At 38.3% G+C, this 20,318-nt stretch overlaps 1 protein-coding gene and 1 long non-coding RNA gene across 5 annotated transcripts in view; one reads left to right on the forward strand and one right to left on the reverse strand.

Annotated features, from left to right (window-relative positions):
- The window catches only part of LOC148146857 (uncharacterized), an 85,637-nt gene that overhangs the window by 54,068 nt on the left and 11,251 nt on the right, over positions 1 to 20,318 (forward strand). The window lies entirely within an intron of this gene.
- ttc17 (tetratricopeptide repeat domain 17) overlaps positions 4,038 to 20,318 on the reverse strand; it is a 95,052-nt gene continuing 78,771 nt past the window's right edge. For 3 of the 4 annotated variants that reach the window (XM_087996320.1, XM_043705477.2, XM_087996321.1), the window contains 4 exons: positions 18,845 to 18,928; positions 17,241 to 17,360; positions 10,458 to 10,601; positions 4,038 to 4,539 (listed from right to left, as the gene is read on the reverse strand). In XM_087996320.1, the coding sequence (XP_087852446.1) occupies positions 4,408 to 4,539; positions 10,458 to 10,601; positions 17,241 to 17,360; positions 18,845 to 18,928 (480 nt within the window). In that variant the 3' untranslated portion in view covers positions 4,038 to 4,407. The remainder of the gene's footprint in view (positions 4,540 to 10,457; positions 10,602 to 17,240; positions 17,361 to 18,844; positions 18,929 to 20,318) is intronic. The other variant, XM_043705479.2, reaches the window with a different exon arrangement.

Raw genomic sequence — 20,318 nt, forward strand, 5'->3', positions numbered from 1 at the left:
GATTAAAAATGAGGAGTTTTGGTATAAAAATCACAAATCACTTATTTTGAAAAGCAAATAATATGGATTGAAGTTGGTTTATAAATCTCACTAGTGGCTTGTTTAATTTCCATGAGGTTAAAGTTTTTAAAGTTTTATTATTTAAAAACTTTTTAAAAAATCAATCGTGTATTCTGACACAGAGACATGCTTATCAGTTTAATAATTGTGTGTGGAATTTGTGAACAGGATTAATTTTTGGGCAATGTTCTATTTCAATTGACAGTTCTGTAGCCAAAACATGCCTAAAATTGGGAATGATTACTCTTAATTCATACTAAATGGCCACCTTGACTTCTTTTCCTTTTTTTGTCCCCTTGAGTTCTCTCACTCTAATCTTCGAGGAGGATCTTTTTTGCAGACTCGGTAAAAGATATCTCTGAACCAGACAAGAGGAATGCGTAGACTGCAATTTGTGAACCACTGCACTAGCAGTTCTTAATTTTTGATTGAAGAATCCCTTTGCATTTGGATCAGTAATCACTTACTGCCCATCCAAATTATATTACTAATTCAAGTCTACTGCTATAGGATTTCCAAAATATGTAAAACTTTTATGACTTCAACTCTCCGGCAGGTCCAGAGTAAAACACTCAGGAATAATAGTTGTATGAAGACATTTCCCCTTCATGTTACTGACATTGACTTTACGAAGGTTAGAGACAAAAAAAACTGCAGACGCTAGAATCCAAAGTAGACAAACAGGAAGCTGGAAGAACAAGCAAGCCTGGCAGCATTCAGAGGTGGAGAAGTCCTGAAGAAGGGTTACACCCGAAATATCAGTGTCTATGCCTCCCACTGCTGCCTGGCTTGCTGTGTTCTTCCAGCCTCCTGCCTGTCTACATTGACTTTATTAAAGCAGGACATTCACGGCTTGCCTTAATTGTTAAAAATTTGCTTTCCCTCATTCAGCAATTAAGGAAAAGATTGGAGAGAGAATTTTAATTTTAAAATTTTTGATTGTAATTTAGTGTTAACAGCGTAAATGCAACAATTTAATGAAATTTACAATCAGATTGAAAGCAATCTTCCATTTTGAGAGGAAAGCTCTTTGCTACTGAGCACAAAGGAAAATGATTATTTGTTGAAGGTCCGTCATCTCAGCTCCAGGACATCTCTGCAGGGAACCAACCATCTTTAGCTGCTTCTTCAATGACTTTCCCTCTGTCATAAGGTCAGAAGTGGGGATTTTCACTGATGACTGCAACTCCTCAGATGCTGAAGTAGTCCTCATTCAAGTGCAGCAAGCCTTAGGCAATATTCAGGTTTGGACTGATGGGTAGTAACATTTTCACCACACAAGTGTCAGGCAATGACCATCTCCAATAACAGGGAAGCTAACCATCGCACCCTGACACTTCCAACATGGGGCTTACCACTGACCAAAAAATAAACTGGACAAGCCATGCAAATACTGTGGCTATAAAAGTAGATCAAAGCAAGAAAAACAAGATCACACGGCCCTTCGAGTTTGTTCTGCCATTGATTAAGATCATGGCAAATCCAATTTTAACCCCAATTTTGTATTCCTGTGTATCCCTGATGATCTTTCATCTCAGTAATCAAGAATCTATTTACCTCTATCTCAAAAGTACTTATGATTCCCAATCCACAGTCCTTTGGGGAAAGGAATTCTAAGGAATCTTAGCCCTCTTGCAGTTGGTGGTGGTTTTGCCATGTATCTGCTGCCTCTCCTTTCAGATGGTAGCGGTCGTTGGTTTGGAAGGTGCTGTCTACATAGCCTTAGTGAATTTCTTCAGTGTATATTGGAGAGCAGCAGCAGGAGCAGTGCACACTGAACATCAGTGGGGGATGGAGTGAATATTTGGATGATCAAGTGAGTTGCTTTGCCTTAGATGGTGTCAAGCCTCTTAAGTGTTGTTGAACCAAGTTCATTACACTCCTGATTGTGCCTTGTCGGTGGTGAACAGGCTTGGGAAGTAAAGATATGAGTTGCTACTTATAAAATTTGCTTTGATCTGCTGCGTTTAACTTACCCTCCAAGCAACTCACCACTGCATAGAAATATGTTGCTGTGTCTTCACTGTCGCTGGGTCAAAATCCTGGAATTCCCCTCCCCAACAGCATTGTGGATCTACCTACCTGAAATGGGCTGCAACAGTTCAAGAAAGGAGCTCACCACCACCTTCTCAAGAATAACCTGGGGTGGGCAATAAATATTGCCCCAGCCAGTGAAGTCCAAATTAACTGAATGAAACATATTGTAATGGTCTAAATCATTTGGCAACTTGCAATTTAGCATTTTGCTTCATCAGAATTACTGACTTATAATACAGGACCAATGGTACGCACATTAAACTCTTATTTCCCAGCAAATCCTGGGAAATTTTATGTTAAAACCTAAATGTCATTAAACAAATCACTCAACTAGAATCTCAGGTAATTATTTACCTATTTTAATTCTCTGTACATATGGATTAGTTTGCATTTGTGGGTGAAGCACTTGTGCTTTTGGTTGCATAAAAGCAAAAGGTATCTCAGAAACATAAATAAGATTAAAAACCAAAACAACTGTGGATGCTGTAAATCAGAAACAAAACAGAAATTTCTGGAAAAGCTCAGGTTTGGCAACATCTGTAGAGAGAAATCAGAGTTAATGTTTCAGGTAGAGTGGCCCTTCCTCAGAACTAATGAGGAAGGGTCACTCAACCTGAAACATTAACTCTAATTTCTCTCCACCGATGCTGCCAGACCTGCTGAGCTTTTTCAGCAATTTCTGGTTTTGACATTAATAGGTTTGTTTGATTGCTCCCCTTTATTCAGAAGGAATTTTATATTCCTTAAAGAAAGAGATCAACAGGTGGTGATGTTCATTGGGGAAATGGGAATCAACAATTCTGCTGAAAAGTGTGTGTTACTGAAGTACATCAATGATAAATGTGAGAATGGAAGAATCATCACAATATCTGCACCAGGAGATTATGTTGTGATTGTTTGAAATTTTGGCATTTTTGCGTTAGTCTTTATGAGTGCAAGAAAAAAAGCTTTGGCAACGTCTCTCTTTTTAGCTTTGGAATAATTATCTACAGTCTCTAGATCGGAAAGATTTTATGATCTAAGTAGTCCTCCTGTCTCTTAACCAGTTCCCTTTACCTGCAGTTGACATTTCCAGACATGAAATGTGGGAAATATTCCTGCATATTATTTCAAATATATTTACTACTATATTGGCACATTTTAAAAATAAAGAAAATAAGTAGCTTTATGGCAAAATCGAAAGGAATATAAGAAAAAATGAATCAATTTATTTCTAAATAAAGCCTGATAGAACACTGCAAGCTTTAAGAGTAGATTAAGCACACCATCTGAAGGATATACAATTTGGAAAGAAGTCAATAAGGAAGAATTAAACACTGCATTGTTAATTAAGTGTCATCAAGAACAACATTTCTTGCCTCAAGCTAACATGACTTACTGTTTAGGCAACCACAGGAAGAAAAAAATACACCCCAAGAACAATATTCAATGCTTAATATGCAGATAACTCTTCCAGTTAGATTGATTCTGTTCAACTATTACCATGTAAACCTTAAAGTTTTACAGGACAAGTTACTAAATATTAATTATCATGCATTTATGAAATTTGTACCTCCTTAAGTAAATTATTGAATTTGAGATTATACTATTTCAAAACTAATTCTGGCACATTATATTTAATCCCTGAATTGCCTGCGTTTTTTGTAAACATCAAGCATCTAAACAGAAAACAATGTAGCTTTCACTTCTTCATTAATTTACTAATTTTGTACATTGCACCTCATTGTGAAAACCAAAGTGTTCATAAAATTACTTGTATTAAGACTGTAAGTATTTCTGCATTTTAAATGGCATTTGAAGTGAATGGTATAGACTGTTCTTTTTAATGAATGGGATTGATATCCATTTAAAAATGTCTTTATCACGAGCAGCACCTACAGGATTTTACAAACATTACAGAACAGATGCACATAAGAATACAAAATAAATAAAAACTTCAGTTGTTAAGAAATGATTTATTATTCCACCTTCACACAGGTCCTCAGTATTTCCCCAAAGGAATTAGAAGTTTCCTGACTTGATCTGCATACACAAAGCATACTTAAAACCATTTAAAGTTTTGTACATTATCATTTAAAATACAAATTCAATACTGCTGTAATCTGTTTTTAATGTAATTTATTTCTTCTTTTCAGTAATTATATTATGGTGTGATAGTTACAATACTTTTTTAAAAGCTTTGATCTGTAGCTCATTTCATATTCCATATTTTCCCAAATATAATCTCCCTTAATTAAACTAGGTGTTCACCATTTTAAAAGGTCTGAAGCAGGCACCAGATAATTGTGTCTAATGGTAATGGTGTTACCCTTATGGAGAGCGTCTCTCCTTTTTCATTAACAAATGGCACTGGATAGTGCGAAGACGATCTTTAGCTGGTGCAAACTCTGGTTGTAGCTTCAAAGTAGATTCATACCATCGCATTGCTTTCTCGTAGTCTTCCTAGGAGGAAGATAGAAGATTTTTAACATCTTGACAACAGTGAATCATTTTATCGTGCTTTTAACAAGACTATTTGAATGTGTCTGTGACTATGCTGCCCTCTGTTGATCTCAATCTGTTGATCCCAAGATTCTAAACTGTCTGCGTTAGCCTCAGACAGTTACCAGGGAAACAGCTAGGGAATGAAGTTTGTAGAGGATCCTAAAAGACAGTTTTGTCTTTCCAATTCATTCCGGATTGGACAATGGGCAAGCAGTTGATCACTTAAAGACAGCAGAAGAGTCAAGAAGGTTAGTGGTGAGATCAAGTGTATTGTGGTCAGCTTACTTGTGAAAACTGACATTGTGTTTTCAGCTAACATTGTCGAGGAGCATGCAGTTAAGAAATAAAAGGGGCTAAAGCTACATCCACAGGAGCTGCGAGATGCAGTGGCACAGGAAGCCACTTAAGGAGATGTTCTGGGTATGGTTTGAGAGATGAGAAATAAGCCAAGACAGTCCAGTCCCAGCCAGCTGGTGACGAAATGTTGGAAGTGGATGTTGTGGTCAACCGTAACCTAGAGGCAGAAGGATAATCAAAAAAGGAGGAACAGTTTATATTTGTTATAGTTCCTTACTTCCCATTTCATATCTATATTCTGCTTGGCAGAACTTATTCATATCTTAAGCAAATGACCTTAATTTCATTAACTTCCTCCAGATAAAGAATTTGCAATGATCCCTATCTTTTTTGAAGAGTATGAAGTCCAATATACTATAGAAATAAAGATGCCTTGTTTCAAACATAGGTAATCTTGGTGAATTCGCACCTGAAGTACTATGTGCAGGTTCTGTCCCTTTATCTGAGGAAGGATAGCGCAGTGAAGGTTTAGCAGACTAATTCCCGGGATGGCAGGAGACAGGCCTGTACTCTCAAGTGTGTAGAATAATGAAAGGTGATCTGATTGAAATATACAGTTCTTGAGGGGCTGGGCTGCGTGGGTGCACAGAGAATGTATCACCCAACTGGATTCAGGGATGGGTGGGGATCTAGAACCAAGAAACACAGAGTAAGGGGAAAGCATTTAGGACCGAAGGGGGAGAATTTCTTATATCAAAGTTTGCAATTCTCTACCCCAGAAGGATGTAGAAGCTCAGTCATCGAGTATATTCAAGGCAGACATAGAGAAGGATATGATGATAGCACAGGAAAACGGCACTGAACTCGATGATGATCTAGAATGGTACAGCAGGCTTGAGGGGCTGAATGGAATACTCTCGTTTCTTCTTTTCCATAATACTCAAAAGGTCTTGCATACATCACTTACCATCTTGACACACGTACTCTTTCTCACTCCAACTTGGTAAATCTAACTTACAGTACTCTGCCTCCAGCTTTTATCTTTCTCTAACCTTTAGACAGTAATTTCATCACCCACTTGCTTCTTGGATGTACTTTTCTTTATTTCGGGCAACAGGCTTTTTGGACAACATACACTTCTTATGTTATGTTGTTTTCCCCTCAACCAATTTCGTTCAGGGTCTCCCTTCTGTTCTTTACGTTTCACATTTGTGCTGATGACTCTGCCAAGGCAAATGTCTGCTTATTCATCCAGCTAGTTTTTCTCCACAGAAGTTATTTGATTATGCAAGTTCTATTTCCTAGGCTTTTACTCTTGCAGGTTTTGCAGGTCTTCCTCTTGTCTCTACCTTCAATTCCATCAGCGCTGCATTCAGAAGATCATCTGCTACCTCCCATTCTACTTCCTGGAGGCATAATTCCCTCACCCAACATTCACTCGTGACTTCCTGTATAACTACAGTAGATAATATTTGCTCATTTACAGTTTCCTATGCTAACCATGACCACCATTTAAAGCCTGAGAGATAGAAAATAGGAAAACCAACAGGGCCTGTACTAAGTCCAGGTGCCTAACTTTCTGTTCCCCTTTAAGCCTCTCCATCAAGATTTACCAACAATTCCAGCAAGGTCCTAGCAAAATGACAATGTTCATTATTGACATCTGACTATAAATATCAACCTCTGGATATATAGCATGGGTCATTAATATCAAGAATATCAACTATATAATTCAGTGATAGTTTGTGTGAACCCTAAAGGTGATCCTATTGCAAGTAGTAAACAAACTAGAGGATACAAATTTTATTCTAACAGTATGGTGAAATATTGTCAATTTCACAGAAAACTATCCCATTACCTTTAGCACTGATTTTGGTGACTGCTTCATTAACATGCTCTGCACATTGCAGTACGAATACACGATAACAGTGAATTGGGGGAAAGGGATACTTGCAGATAAATTGCACAAGATGACTTTCGCCAGCCTGGATACTTGACATTATTCAATATAATTACTTCGTACAAAGATGTAATTGGATTCTATTTCATCAGTAACCTCAAAGGGTAGATGATCAAATGACTTCAAAGCAACAGTGTGAAATGATTGAACAACATAGGGCTTCACTGTCAGAGAGGGGTCTTGGGGCCCAATACAACTTCTAAAGGGTCAGAGGATAAAGACTGAATGGTTCACAACTGTGTTTGCACTTGCTTGATCAGAAAGTTTGGAGATTTTGCCGATTGCTGCTTCTCACTACAATACATTTTAACACCTAATTTCACAAAAAAACTGATAGAGAAGTACCAAGGTAGAATTAAATAATAGGCAATTGGGAAAAGTTCAGTCAGATTGGAAAAAGACTCAAGAATCATGTGCAGTCTAAAATAGGTTTCTGATTCACCATGAACATATTACATACTCCTATTCTGGAAATCTTTCTCCACAAAACCTGCTTCCAATACATTCCAGACCCGATCAACAGTCTGCACGACAATGTTTCTTCTCTCATCTCTTTGGCGCCTTTCAGTCATTACTTTAAATTTGTGCTCTCTCATTCTTGATCCTCCCGATCTACTCCATCCAGACCCTTCATGATTTTGAATACTTTGGTCTTAGCTTTCTTTTCTATAAAGAAAGCATAACTTCATAACTTAAATTCCTTGTTGCTAGAAATATTTTCATAAAACATTTCTGCACCTTCTCTAAAACCTTCACATCATTGAACACAGAACAGTACAGCACAGGAACAGGGCCTTCAGCCCACCATGTCGCCATTCTAAACCAATGCTATTTGCCTAACATGGTCCATGACTTTCTAAACCCTGCTTGATTATCTAATGGCTCTTAATCACTGCCAGCATATCTGCTTCTACTACCTCCTCTGGTAGTGCATTCAGGCACTTATCACACTGTTTAAAAATTTGCCCAGCACATTTCTTTTAAATATTCCCATCACCCTAAACCTATGCCCCTAGAATTTGACATTTCTATCCTGGGAAAAGGATTCCATTTATCCATGCTATCTCAATTTTGTATACTTTGTCAGGTCAACCCTCAGCCTCTGACACTCTAGCAAAACAACCCATATTTGTCCAACTTTCCCTTATATTTGATAGACTCCAATGCAGGCAACGTCCTGGTAAACATTTTTTGTACACTCTCCAAAACCACCACATCCTTCCTACAGTGTGGTTCCCAGAACACACAATACTCCAAATGTAGCCTAACCAAAGTTTTATACAGCTGCAACATGACCTGTCAACTTTTAAACTCAATGTGTTGATTGGAGGCAAATATGCCATCTCCTGCCTTTACCACCTTATCCACATGTTGTCCCTTTCAGGAAGCTTTGTACTTGCACCTAAGATCCCTCAGTATATCAGTGCTCTTAAGGATCCTGCCATTTACTGTATAATTTCCTCATACATGTGACCTTCTAAAATGCATCACCTCATATTTGTCCAGATTAAACTCTACCTGCCATTTCTCCACCCAACTTTTCAGTTGATCTATATCCTTTGAACCAACTTCCTCAATATCCACAATCCCACCAAATTTTTGTGACATCTGACCAGCTACATTTTCGTCCAAATAATTTACAAATTATTCAGAAACAATAGAGGTCCCAACACTGACCGTTATGGAATATCACTGGTCACAGACCACAAAGTCAGAAAAACACCTCTTCACAACTATCCTCTGTCTTCTAACGACCAAACCAATTTTGTATCCAACTTAGCAACTCACCCACATGACAATTTTCAGGACCAGCCTATCACAAATGATCTTGTTAAATGCTTTAGTAAATTCTACGTAGACTTCATTACTTCCTCAAAAAGCAGAGACAGGACCTCCCCTGCACACTATCTGATAAGTCCGTTCTTTTCCAAATGCAAATAAATCCTGTCCCTAAGAATTTTCTTTTAAAATGCAAGATCCAATAAAAAGGGGCGAGAATCAGTCAACCCCCTGTATAGCATCATTCTGTTTTTAGTTTCTTACATTTGGTTTTGGAGGAGGTCTGGGTACATTAGCACAGCATTTCATTGGAATTATGCCTACTTCTGGGTATGAAGAAAATTTATATGCCAATTTAAATTCAACAGATAACTTTTATGTGTAGAGCAGTATTAAATCTTGTGGCATTAAACATTAAAATTGCTTCCCTCATAACATTCAATTAGTAATAACTCTAGGGATCTTTCTTACCATTTCTTGACCAGATTTGATCAAAAACGGAAACTTTGAACACTTTTCATGTACAGTAGTCCCCCCGTAGCCACAGGGGATATGTTCCACAAACTACCGTGGAAGCCTGAAACTGCAGATAGGAGTGAACCCATTCATTTCAATGGGAAATGTTCCTTCGCTGTAGTGACTTGGTGGTGGAAAGTTCCCTATATGTTTGAGCCATGGCAAACCTCGGGTAACTGAAACCGCGGAAAACGATTCCGCCAATACGGGGGTCACCCGGTATACCTATACTTGAGTACACACAATAAAATCTAATTCTAATTCTAATCTGGAGCACTGTTCTGACAATTGCTGTAAGCCTGCCAGTATTAACCACCGTTATTGACCTTTGGGCAGCTTGATGCTTTTCTGGCAGGCTTTCAAAGAAAACCAAAACCAGGAAGGTGCACGAAGGTTAGAAGCAGTGACACAACAAATCACCTACGCAAGAAACTCACATGGAAGATGAGCTCAATTGTGAAGCTGACAGTTCTGAAACTTTTAAAAAGGAAGTTCTTTCAACTCTGTACCTATGGATGCTAAATGATGAGAATTCCATTTAAGACAACGAGCTTGGCTCTGCCCAATTCCCAGTCCTGGCTTTTGGTACCATATGCAACCCCTTCTCCTGGCTCTGCTGCAAACTGCCGAAAAGCAGTTTCCAAACATTTCCTATTTTCTGCTCACATTATGGCTTGGGGAGGTGAATTAGGTGATTGCTTTGAGAATTGCTGTCCTCTGCCCGCAAATGTCACTTCATTCTTTCTGTGGTTCAATCATCTCACTTTGACCTTGAACCAAGCTCAATGCAAAGTGTAGTTAAAGCATTCCATTTTGCACATAATGGTTTCCATGATAACGTTGTTGACTTCAGATATTTCCTACATCTTTCATTTACCACGTTGTTGAGCTGCCTTAATGTGGGCTAAAGGCTGTCGGTTACAGCCAGGTGGTGAACTGGATTCGTATTTCATGCTGCTGTCTGCTTATACATATAATTTTCAAAAAATAGATTCACATTGGTAACCTTAATCTAGAGATATAGTATAGGTTTCACACAAGTGCAATGAGAAAAATATGTTAAATAAAAGCAGAAATTGGACCTAATGGGACCATCGTTAAATAAATCTCAAAGTTTCCCAAAATTTAAAATTGTAAGGAAGGTCAATGGTCTATATCACTTGCATGCAAAACAAAACTACCTGTTCATGATAGTTACTCAAATATTTTTGTGCTTTCCAAGGGAAGTGTCATTTCACCCAACATGTGAAGTCTGAAGTCAATATGAACAGAAATTCAGCCATACCAATGGACCATGAGTTATGCTCGAACCAGTGCTACTTACCATTGCTAAATAGACGTTAGCCAGGGTAAAGTGATTGACAACAAAATGGGGGGCAATTTCCACTGCCATAGTAGCGACGATGATTGCATCATCCCAGAGTTTAGCATTGTGAAAAATATTTGCCAAACTAATGAGAGGCACATCCTGCTCAAAAATAATAAAGCAAGTTAAAGGAGGAATCAATAAGACTTTTCAATCCAGTTTACTGCATCTCAATGTTAGATCATCTACAGGAGATGATCATTAAACAACCTGCAAACTTGAATATCAAGGACTGTCTCCAAAACTAAGTTAATCAATAACACAAAAGTAACATTTTTCAGATATTGGAAATTTAGAATTAAAAGGGAATTCTGAAAATATGCAGCAAATCTAACAGCATGCGCAGAGAGAAATTATTTTAGATTGAACACCTTTAGTCAAAAAATTCCATGAATATTAAAATAACTTCTCATCTTTTGTGTAACGATGGATTTGGTATAATTTCATATCACGTATTTCCAAACGTTTATTACCTTAATTTGGATTATCACAATTCCAAAGGCTCAATACCTTGTGAATCCTGTACAAGGTTTGGTGGATAACAGTAAGGCAAAACAGTTTTCCTCAGTTTAACAGTAGCATTAGCAAGGTCTGCAAAAGCAGTTAAGGTAGGCATGGTGGCTACAGCTGCAATTTTTATGTCTAGATGATTAATTAAATAGGTTTAAGTCCTAAATCAAGAATATTCAATCTTTTGAAGCTAGGAATGGCAAACTTTAGTCAAAATCTAGTCAAAATCACAAACGAATGTACATTTACTTAGTGGTACTGAACTTGAATATTGCTGATAAAAGACACTTGGCTGAATACTTTTTTTTGGCTTAGTTCCGGTTTTATCAAGTTTCACAGAGGGCTTCTCTCTTGTGAAGTTGCCCAGAATCTCTCAGTGATCTCACCAAACCTATTTCATTAATACGTACCCTGCTTTTGTGGCACAGCTCTTGCCCAGTTCTAGCCCCAACCTACCACCACCCACTGTTCCTGGAAGACCTCCTTATTCACTGGATGTCTGCGTGGGTTTCCACCAGGTGCTCAGCTTTCCTCCTACAGGCCAAAGATGGGCAGTTTAGGTGAATTAGCCGTGCTAAATTGTCCCATAATGTCCTGGGACATGTAGGCTAGGTGGATTAGCCAAGGTAAGTGCAGTGTACGGGAAGAGGAGAGGGGGGGGGGTCTGGGTGGGATGCTCTTCGGACGGTCAGTACAGACTCAATGGGCCAAATGGCCACTAGTTGCACTGTGGGGATGCTGGTCCATGATTCTAAATTTAAAAACATTCAACATAAAATACAAAATTAATATGCTAACTTTCTTATTAGGTTCCACTTGCAGATGATCTTGCTTCCTGAAACCTCTCTCCACCACCACTTAATCTTGAATCTTACTGTGACCAAGGGCTTTACGTGAGGACAGCTTCAGGAGTCAGCAATGAAAGTGTGGATTAGGGAGTAGGAAAGGCTGAGAGCTGGTAGGTCAGCATCCAGAGAAAGGTCAGGAAGTGACAAATGCCACTGCAAAATGACGCCGATCCAGTGTTACAGTCCTACACTAGATTGGGATGAAACCAATTTTGAAAACAAAACTCATGATACTAACCAAGAACACATGCCTCATTAGAAGACATCAAAATGAAACAGATTAAAACAGGGACCAATCATATGTCCTCCTTAGGTTTGTTAAATCCCCAATGTCCATGATATTTCTGCATTATACGTAATCTCCAAACTTTTGAAATCATAGATTCTTCATTGGGAACAGAAACAAAGGAGATTGTGAACTCATTGGACTCCCCCCATGCTAATCTTCAGAAAATGCTTTAAGCAAATGAACATTCACTGAATTTTGGAATTAAAAGGAGGTAAAAGGAGAAGGAGGTACACTAAAATATATTATGAAGATTGCTTGGATAAGTTAAGTTTTAAAGGATCGCATAAAATTGATTGATTTCATGTTTTGTGGAAATACCTGGAATCATTTAAAAGTAGTAACTGCAAGTCCACTGTGGACTCTGGTGATTTTTCTCAAACAAGGCTTTTTAGAAATCAGATGACTGGTGATAACTGCTTCCATTGTTGTAGACCATTAGAGTCCAGTTTTGATCAGTGAGTGGTGGAGAGTTTTTGTTTTTTCTAAAATCTAGTTCAGCTGCAAGGAAGCCTTCTAAAAACAGAGCAGGAGGAAAGCTTACTCAGAACAAGCTGTTTAGCTGATTTTCCATTGCTGATAATGAAACTGTTCTGTTGAATTCAGGGTAAACATCTTTGTTCGTTTGAAAGGGTGTTTGAAGAAGCATCTTAAGGTAATTTTTCCTAAGCAAGCTGCATCTGAAAAGCTTCACAGACAACCATGTATGATTAGTGACTTGACCACCCATGTCAGGACAACAAAAGAAAAATCCCTAACATTTTATGTTTTATCCTTTTGCCTTCAAGGACAATCCATTTGCTAAAATGTTGCTTCTTTCAGAAAGTCAATATCAGTAGAGAAATAGGTTTTTTGTCGCTGTTCCTGAAGAGTCACACACATTAAAACAAAAAGTTGATAGATCTTATGTTTAAAGCCTGATACAGAAAAGACATCTAATTGGTCATATTGGTAGCTGGAAAAAGACTTTAATTTTATATAAAAGTAGGATATGCAGGAGAAATTCAGCATTCTTGTGGTATCAATGTGCCTCAGACTCGAGATATTCAGCTCAGAAACAGACCAGTCCAATTCGTCCATGCTGTCCATATATCCTTATTAAGTCTAGTCCCATTTGCCAGCATTTGGGCAATATCACTCTAAACCTTCCCTATTCATATCCCCATCCAGATGCCTTTTAAATGCTGTCATTATACCAATCTCCACCATTTCATATTGAAATGAAAACATTAACTCTTGTTTTTTTCAAAAGCAGCCTTTTATTTTTTCTAAATGTTATCAAATCTGTTGAGTTTCTCCAGAACTTTGTTTTTATTTAAGATGTCCAGCATCAGCAATATGTTGCTTTTATGCTGTGGTGTGTGAAGTAGTGGGAATATAACTTCTTGGGTCAGGTGCAGCAGATATTTTTAGTTTATCTGCTGGTCACTATATTATCCTGTCAAATTAGCTGCATTTATATCCTAGAGGTATCCTGAATGTTTCAATTAAGCTGCAACTGGAGTACTGAAACAGTTCCACTTGGAACATAGGTCAAGACCGTGAGGTACTGCGGAAAACAGAAAAGTGAATGGATAATGTTATCAGGGAAACCATAAGGAATGAATGGATCAGGATAGGGCTTTTACATTTTTAAAAAAGTCATAGCATAAAATAAGGATAGCAAAGATGATTCTCAATAGGAGCAAGAGTAACAGTAGTTGTTATGGGGGACCTTAACTTCCCCAATATTGACTGGAAATGCTATAGTTCAAGTAGTTTAGATGGGCGAGTTTTTGCTCAATGCGTGCAGGAGGGTTTTCTGACACAGTATGTTGACAGGCCAACAAAGGGCGAAGCCACATTGGATTTTGTACTAGTGAATGAACCTGGCCAGGTGTTAAGATTTGGAGGTAGGTGAGCACTTTGGCGATAGTGACCACAATTCAGTTATGTTTACAACAGCAATGGGTATATACCACAGGGAAAGAGGTATAACTGGGGGAAAGGCAATTTTGATGCGATTAGGCAAGATTTAGGATACATAGGATGGGGAAGCAAACTGCAGGGGATGGACACTCTTGAAATGTGGAGCTTATTTAAGGAACAGCTACTGCGGGTCCTTGCTAAGTATATACCTATCAGGCAGGGAAGTAGTTGTTGAGAGAGGGAACCATGGTTTACTAAAGAAGTTGAAGCTCTTGTCAACAGAAAGAAGGCGGCTTATGTGAGGATGAGGTGTGAAGGTTCAGTTAGGGGGCTTGAGAGTTATAAGCTAGCCAGAAAAGTTCTAAGGATATGGCTAAGAAGGGCCAGGAGGGGACATGAAAAGTTGTTGGCAGATAGGATCAAGGAAAACCCTACGACCTTCTATAGGTATATCAGGAATAAAAGAATGACTAGAGTAAAATTAAGGCCGATCAAAGACAGTCGTGGGAAGTTGAGAGTGGAATCTGAGGACATAGGAGAAGCGCTTAATGAACACTTTTTGTCAGTATTCACATTGGAAAAGGGCAATGTTAGTGAGAATACAGAGATACAGGCTACTAGTTTAGATGGGATTGCGGTTGACAAAGAGGAGGTTTTAGCAATTTTGGAAGATCTGAAAATAGAAAAGATCTCTGGGCCGGATGGGATTTATCCTCAGATTCTTTGGGAAGTCAGGGAGGAGATTGCAAGCCTTTGGTTTTGATCTTTATGTCATCATTGCCGACAGGAGTAGTGCCAGAAGGCTTGTTTAAGGAGGGGAGTCGGGACAAACCTGGTAATTACAGGCCAGTGAGCCTTACTTCGGTTGTGAGTAAGGTATTGGAAAAGGTTATGAGAGATAGGATTTATAATCATCTGGAAAGAAATAATTTGATTAGGGATAGTCAACACGGTTTTGTGAAGGGTAGGTCATGCCTAACTAACCTTATTGAGTTCTTCGAAAAGGCGACAAAACAGGTGGATGAAGATAATGCAGTTGATGTGGTGTATCTGGACTTGAGTAAGGTATGTGATAAGGTTCCACACGGTAGACTATTGCACAAAATACAGAGTTTCGGGATTGAAGGTGATGTAGCGGTTTGGATCAGAAATTGGCTAGCTGAAAGAAGACAGAGGGTGGTAGTTGATGGGAAATTCATCCTGGTACTCAGTTACCAGTGGTGTACTGCAAGGATCTGTTTTGGGGCAACTGCTGTTTGTCATTTTTAAAAACGATCTGGATGTAGGCGTAGAAGGATGGGTTAGTAAATTTGTGGATGACACTAAGGTAAGCAGCGTTGTGGATAGTGCCAAAGGATGTTGTGGGTTACAGAAGGACATAGATAAGATGCACAGCTGGGCTGAGTAGTGGCAAATGGAGTTTAATACAGAAAAGTGTGACGCAGTTCACTTCAGAAGAAGTAGCAGGAATGCAGAGTACTGGCCTAATGGTAAAATTCTTGGCAGTGGAGATAAACAAAGAGATCTGTGTCCAGGTGCATAAATCCCTGAAAATTAACAACCCTATCAACCTGGGTGGCAAGAAGGTATATGGTGTGTTGGTGTTTATTGGTAGGGGGATTGAGTTTAGGAACCACGAGGTCATGCTTCAGCTGTACAAGACACTGGGTAAAAACAATGACTGCAGATGCTGGAAACCAGATTCTAGATTAGAGTGGTGCTGGAAAAGCACAGCAGTTCAGGCAGCATCTGAGGAGCAGGAAAATCAACGTTTTGGGCAAAAGCCCTTCATCAGGAATAGGTGTACAAGACACTGGTAAGGCCGCACCTGGAGTACAGCGTCCTGTTCTGGTACAGCATTATGGGAAGGATGTGGAAGCTTTGGAAAGGGTTCAGAGGAGATTTACTAGGATGTTGCCTGGTATGGAAGGAAGGACTTACAAAGAATGGCTGAGGGAACGGAGGCTGTTTTCGTTGGAGAGAAGTTGAGTGGTGACTTAATCGAGACATATAAGATAATCAGAGGGTTACATGGGGTGGACAGTGAGAGCCTTTTTTGTCGGATGGTGAAGGCTAACACGAGGGGACATAACTTTAAATTTAGGGGTGATAGAGTTAGGACAGATATCAGGGGTAGCTTCTTTACTCAGTAGAACGGCCTGCCTGCAACACTAGTAGACTCGCTGACGTTAAGGGCATTTAAATAGGCATTGGGCATACATATCGATAATAATGGAACAGTTTAGGTTAGATGGGTATTAGATTAATTTCACAGGTTGGCACTACATTGAGGGCTGAAGGGCCTGTACTGCACTGTAATGTTCTGTGTTCATCTTGGAGAAGGCATGGCGTCTTCAGATACTTAGCAAGTTACAGAATTATTTTTTAGTCCAATTTTCACATATGCCAAGGCAGCTATGATTCTATTGGTTTAAGATTATGTAAGGCAAATTTAGAATAGATGTTCTAAGTCTTTCTTTGTGTATAATATGACAAAGATATTAAGGGATATGGTATAAAGGCAATTTACAAATCAGCTGTGATAACAATGAAAGACTGAAAAGGCAAAAGGGCTAAATGGATAACCATGAGACTAAGTGTCCCTGTGACCAAAAACTGCAAGATTGCAATGAGGTGGTGGTTCAGATCAGAAATGTGTTTTTGCGATAGGCTAGAATTACAGTGCATCTGATGCAAAGTTTAAATACCATTAAACTACTTATTTAACCTGATAATTTTGCCTTCAGTACATTTAAAGTCAAAGTTCCCATCTAAACTTCACTTGGCCTTCAAAAATGACTTGCATCAATACGAAAGAAGCAATATAAATATCACATAAGAGACCAGACCAATGTGCAAATAAACCTCATTATATTAACTAATCACATGAAAAAAACTCAACTAAGTGCAGTGCTCAAATCAGTAACATGATTTTTATGTGATGGGTCAGTATAAAATAGAACAAAAAGAATTAAAGTGCAAATCTGAAGACCTACCTGTCAAGGAAAGTTATAGATCAAATATTTTTCTGGAATTGCGATAGTCACTTAGAACCTTCATATACACCGAATGCACAGACTCACCAAGAATAAAATATGCAGTGTCTACTTTACTGCCCAAGATTAGGTTTCTTTCAAACCAAAAGGTTTGACAACGTTTCATTAAAACATGACATATGGAATTTCTTACTTTCATGTGATGAGGTGCATAGTGTAATGCTTGACGTAAGCAGTCAATAGCCTTCTTTCCTTGACCTCTAACTCTCCAATAAAGTGCAGCCATACTTGAAAGCACCCAGGAAGTTTGATTCTGTTGAATTAAAAATCATAATAATGAACTGATCAAACATTTTGAAAGGTTTCTCATTCAGCTAGGATAAATATTTGAAAGCTGTGGTCTCACTCCATGGATAAAAAAATGATGTTTAGACAGTGTTTTTATAAATACTTCTTTGAACATAGATGGATTTACATCAGTGTGCTGTGTTGTATTTAGATACAAGTGTATATTACGGATCTGCAAAGTGGCACTGAATTAAATATTTGAAACCATGAGAAAGTACTTCTAATCATAAAATTACTGCTGCTCTGAGCCACAAAGAGTTACGTATGGTCAGATAGGCTTGCTTTAGGTTTGCAAACAGCTTCCAACTGATATAATGTTTTAATGAGAAGCAAAGGCCAGAAATTAACACGTGAAAAACTACAGATTCAAACCCACATTCTTTATATTCTGTAACATAACATGATACATTTTGGCAGAAAGGTTGGGGAGAGGGCACATACATTTAATAAAGGTGGCAGGAGCTACTGAAAGGGACAAAGTTACAAGGTACTTCATACAGCAAGGAGACTGAGGGGAGATTTTGATAAAGGTGTACAGGATATGGATATGGAAAATAAGCTCCCATTAACTGATTGTATGAGTAATAGGGACACAAACTCGATATTTGGGCATGACTTTTTCACTTCAACGTCAAAGAATGAGGGGTGACCTGAAAGAAATTTACAAAATTATGAGAGGCATGGATAGAATACATGGTTAGACTCTTTTTACCAGGACAGCAATGTTAATTATTAGGGGACATAGGCTTAAGGTTAAAAACAAAGGAGGTAAGTTTAAAGATGTGGAAGGCCAGTGTTTTTTTTTAAACAGAGGGTGGAACATGCTGCCAGAGGTGGTGATGGAGCTAGATATATCAATATTTAAGAGACACCTTAACAGATATATGAATAGGCAGGGAATAATGGGATACAGACCACATAGAGGCAAAACATTTTTAGTTTAGAAAGGCATCATGTGTTGGCACAGTCTTGGTGGGCTGAAGGGCCTGTTCCTGAGCTGTACTGTTCTTTGATGTACAAGAAGAATGTGAGAAGAACTTCTCAACACAGTTGGTAATGACCTGGAACTTACTGTTCACAACAATGATGGATGCGCGAAGTCAATGATTTCCACAAGAAATTAGGTAAGTATTTGAAGGAAATCAACTTCCAAGACTACAGAGACCACAAGGTAAAGTGGGATTGCTTAGATTTGTCTGCTGGGATTTGACATGAACTGGATGGACTGAACAGCCTCTCCTATGCCATAAACGATTCTGTGATTTTACGTACACAGAAGAGGAGTCATTCGAGTTCCCTGTAAACTAAAGATTTGCATGTCCAATCAAAAACTTTCATACTTAGCACGAATCTTAAATTAGGTCCACAATGAGTAAATGGCAACTGAAACTTGGATGTCATATTCAACTTAGAACTGCAATTAAAAATTAATCACTGGAAGCAACTTACTTTTTCTAACACTTTGGCTATTCGTGTTCCAACCTGCTCAAATGACTGGGATGGATAATTGTCTTTGCCTAGATTTTGTAAAACCTATTGGTAAAAACAAATAGAACTATTAATACTGTTAAAATTAGCATAAAATGTCACTGTCTCTTAACACTCATCACCCTTTTGTCAATTATCTGCATCCTCTGGTTATTAAAACCTTTGCCAGCGTAAGCAGGTTTTCTTCATTAACTCTGTCGAAACCCTTACTAGTTTTGATGGCCTCTGTTAATTTCGCCATAACCTTCTCTGGTCTATGGAGGATAATCGCAACTTGTCTCATTCCTCAACAAAACTGAAGCTTTGCACATTTAGTGTCTAAGAACGGAGGAGGAGAAGGCAAAGAAAATTGCAATGTAAAAATTTCAATGGTTGATGTTTTAGTGAACTTTTCAAATTTCATGTCATAACTAGCAATATTTACTGTCACATAGTTAAATCAAAATGCCCTGTTTAAGCGCTGCATATGGTTCTTGATAAGAAACAACTTTTACATAAAATTACATTGGAGACATGGCACAGAAACAGGCCCTTTGAGCCAATCAATTCATGCTGCGTTTGGGTGATAACCTTTTATCAGAATCGCTCCAGTGATGATAATTTTTTTGTACATTTTAAACCCTGCTGACAAAAGAATCAAGGGTTTTGAGGGAGAGGCAGATTAGACATGATCTTTTTGAAGGGCACAGTAAGCTCAATGGACTGAATGGTCTACTCCTGCTCTTATTTCTTATAAAATGTCCATGTTTCTGCTGCACTTACACCTCCTCCTCCTTGTCCCATTTAAATCTATCACCATTACCAATTATTATTTCCTACCACATACGCTTGCTTAGTACTTCCTCAAATGCATTTACACTATTCACTTCAACAAATCCCAGTAGTAGCAAGCCTCAGGTCCTTTCAACTCATTGGGTAACGATGCTTCTTCATTCATGTTCCTTAAGCTCACATCATTGCCCTCTCTATCAACTTCTTAAAGTTCCCAAACTATGAGCATTTAATTTAATACATCTGCAAATAGATTAAACTTAAATTTAGATTCTGCACAACTTTTTTTTTCTGGGATAACCAATCCAATATCAAATAAGTGAATTTAGATCAGAAAATTATAAAACACTGCAAAGCTAGTTATGTAAACAGTACATTAGTGCAAATTTTAAACATTGTCCAACAGAATAATGCCCTTTAATAATATCCAATATAAAAGAAAGGGGGAGGGAAGAGGAGAGGAGAAAATGTGGTAGACCGCGAGAGAGAAAAGGAGAGGGAGACTACTAATCCAGAACTCCAGGTTAATGCCAAGAGACATGGATACAAATCCTGTGAACCTGGAATTCAATAAACAACTTAAACAAAAGAGGTAAACTTAATGGTGAACATATAGTCATCACTGGTGATTGTCGTAAAAATCTGTCTAGTTTACTCAGGTCCT

This window comes from Chiloscyllium plagiosum, unplaced genomic scaffold (genome assembly GCF_037043375.1).
Source record: "Chiloscyllium plagiosum isolate Xiang-an unplaced genomic scaffold, Cpla_swu_hap1 HiC_scaffold_18, whole genome shotgun sequence".
Taxonomy (NCBI): domain Eukaryota; kingdom Metazoa; phylum Chordata; class Chondrichthyes; order Orectolobiformes; family Hemiscylliidae; genus Chiloscyllium; species Chiloscyllium plagiosum.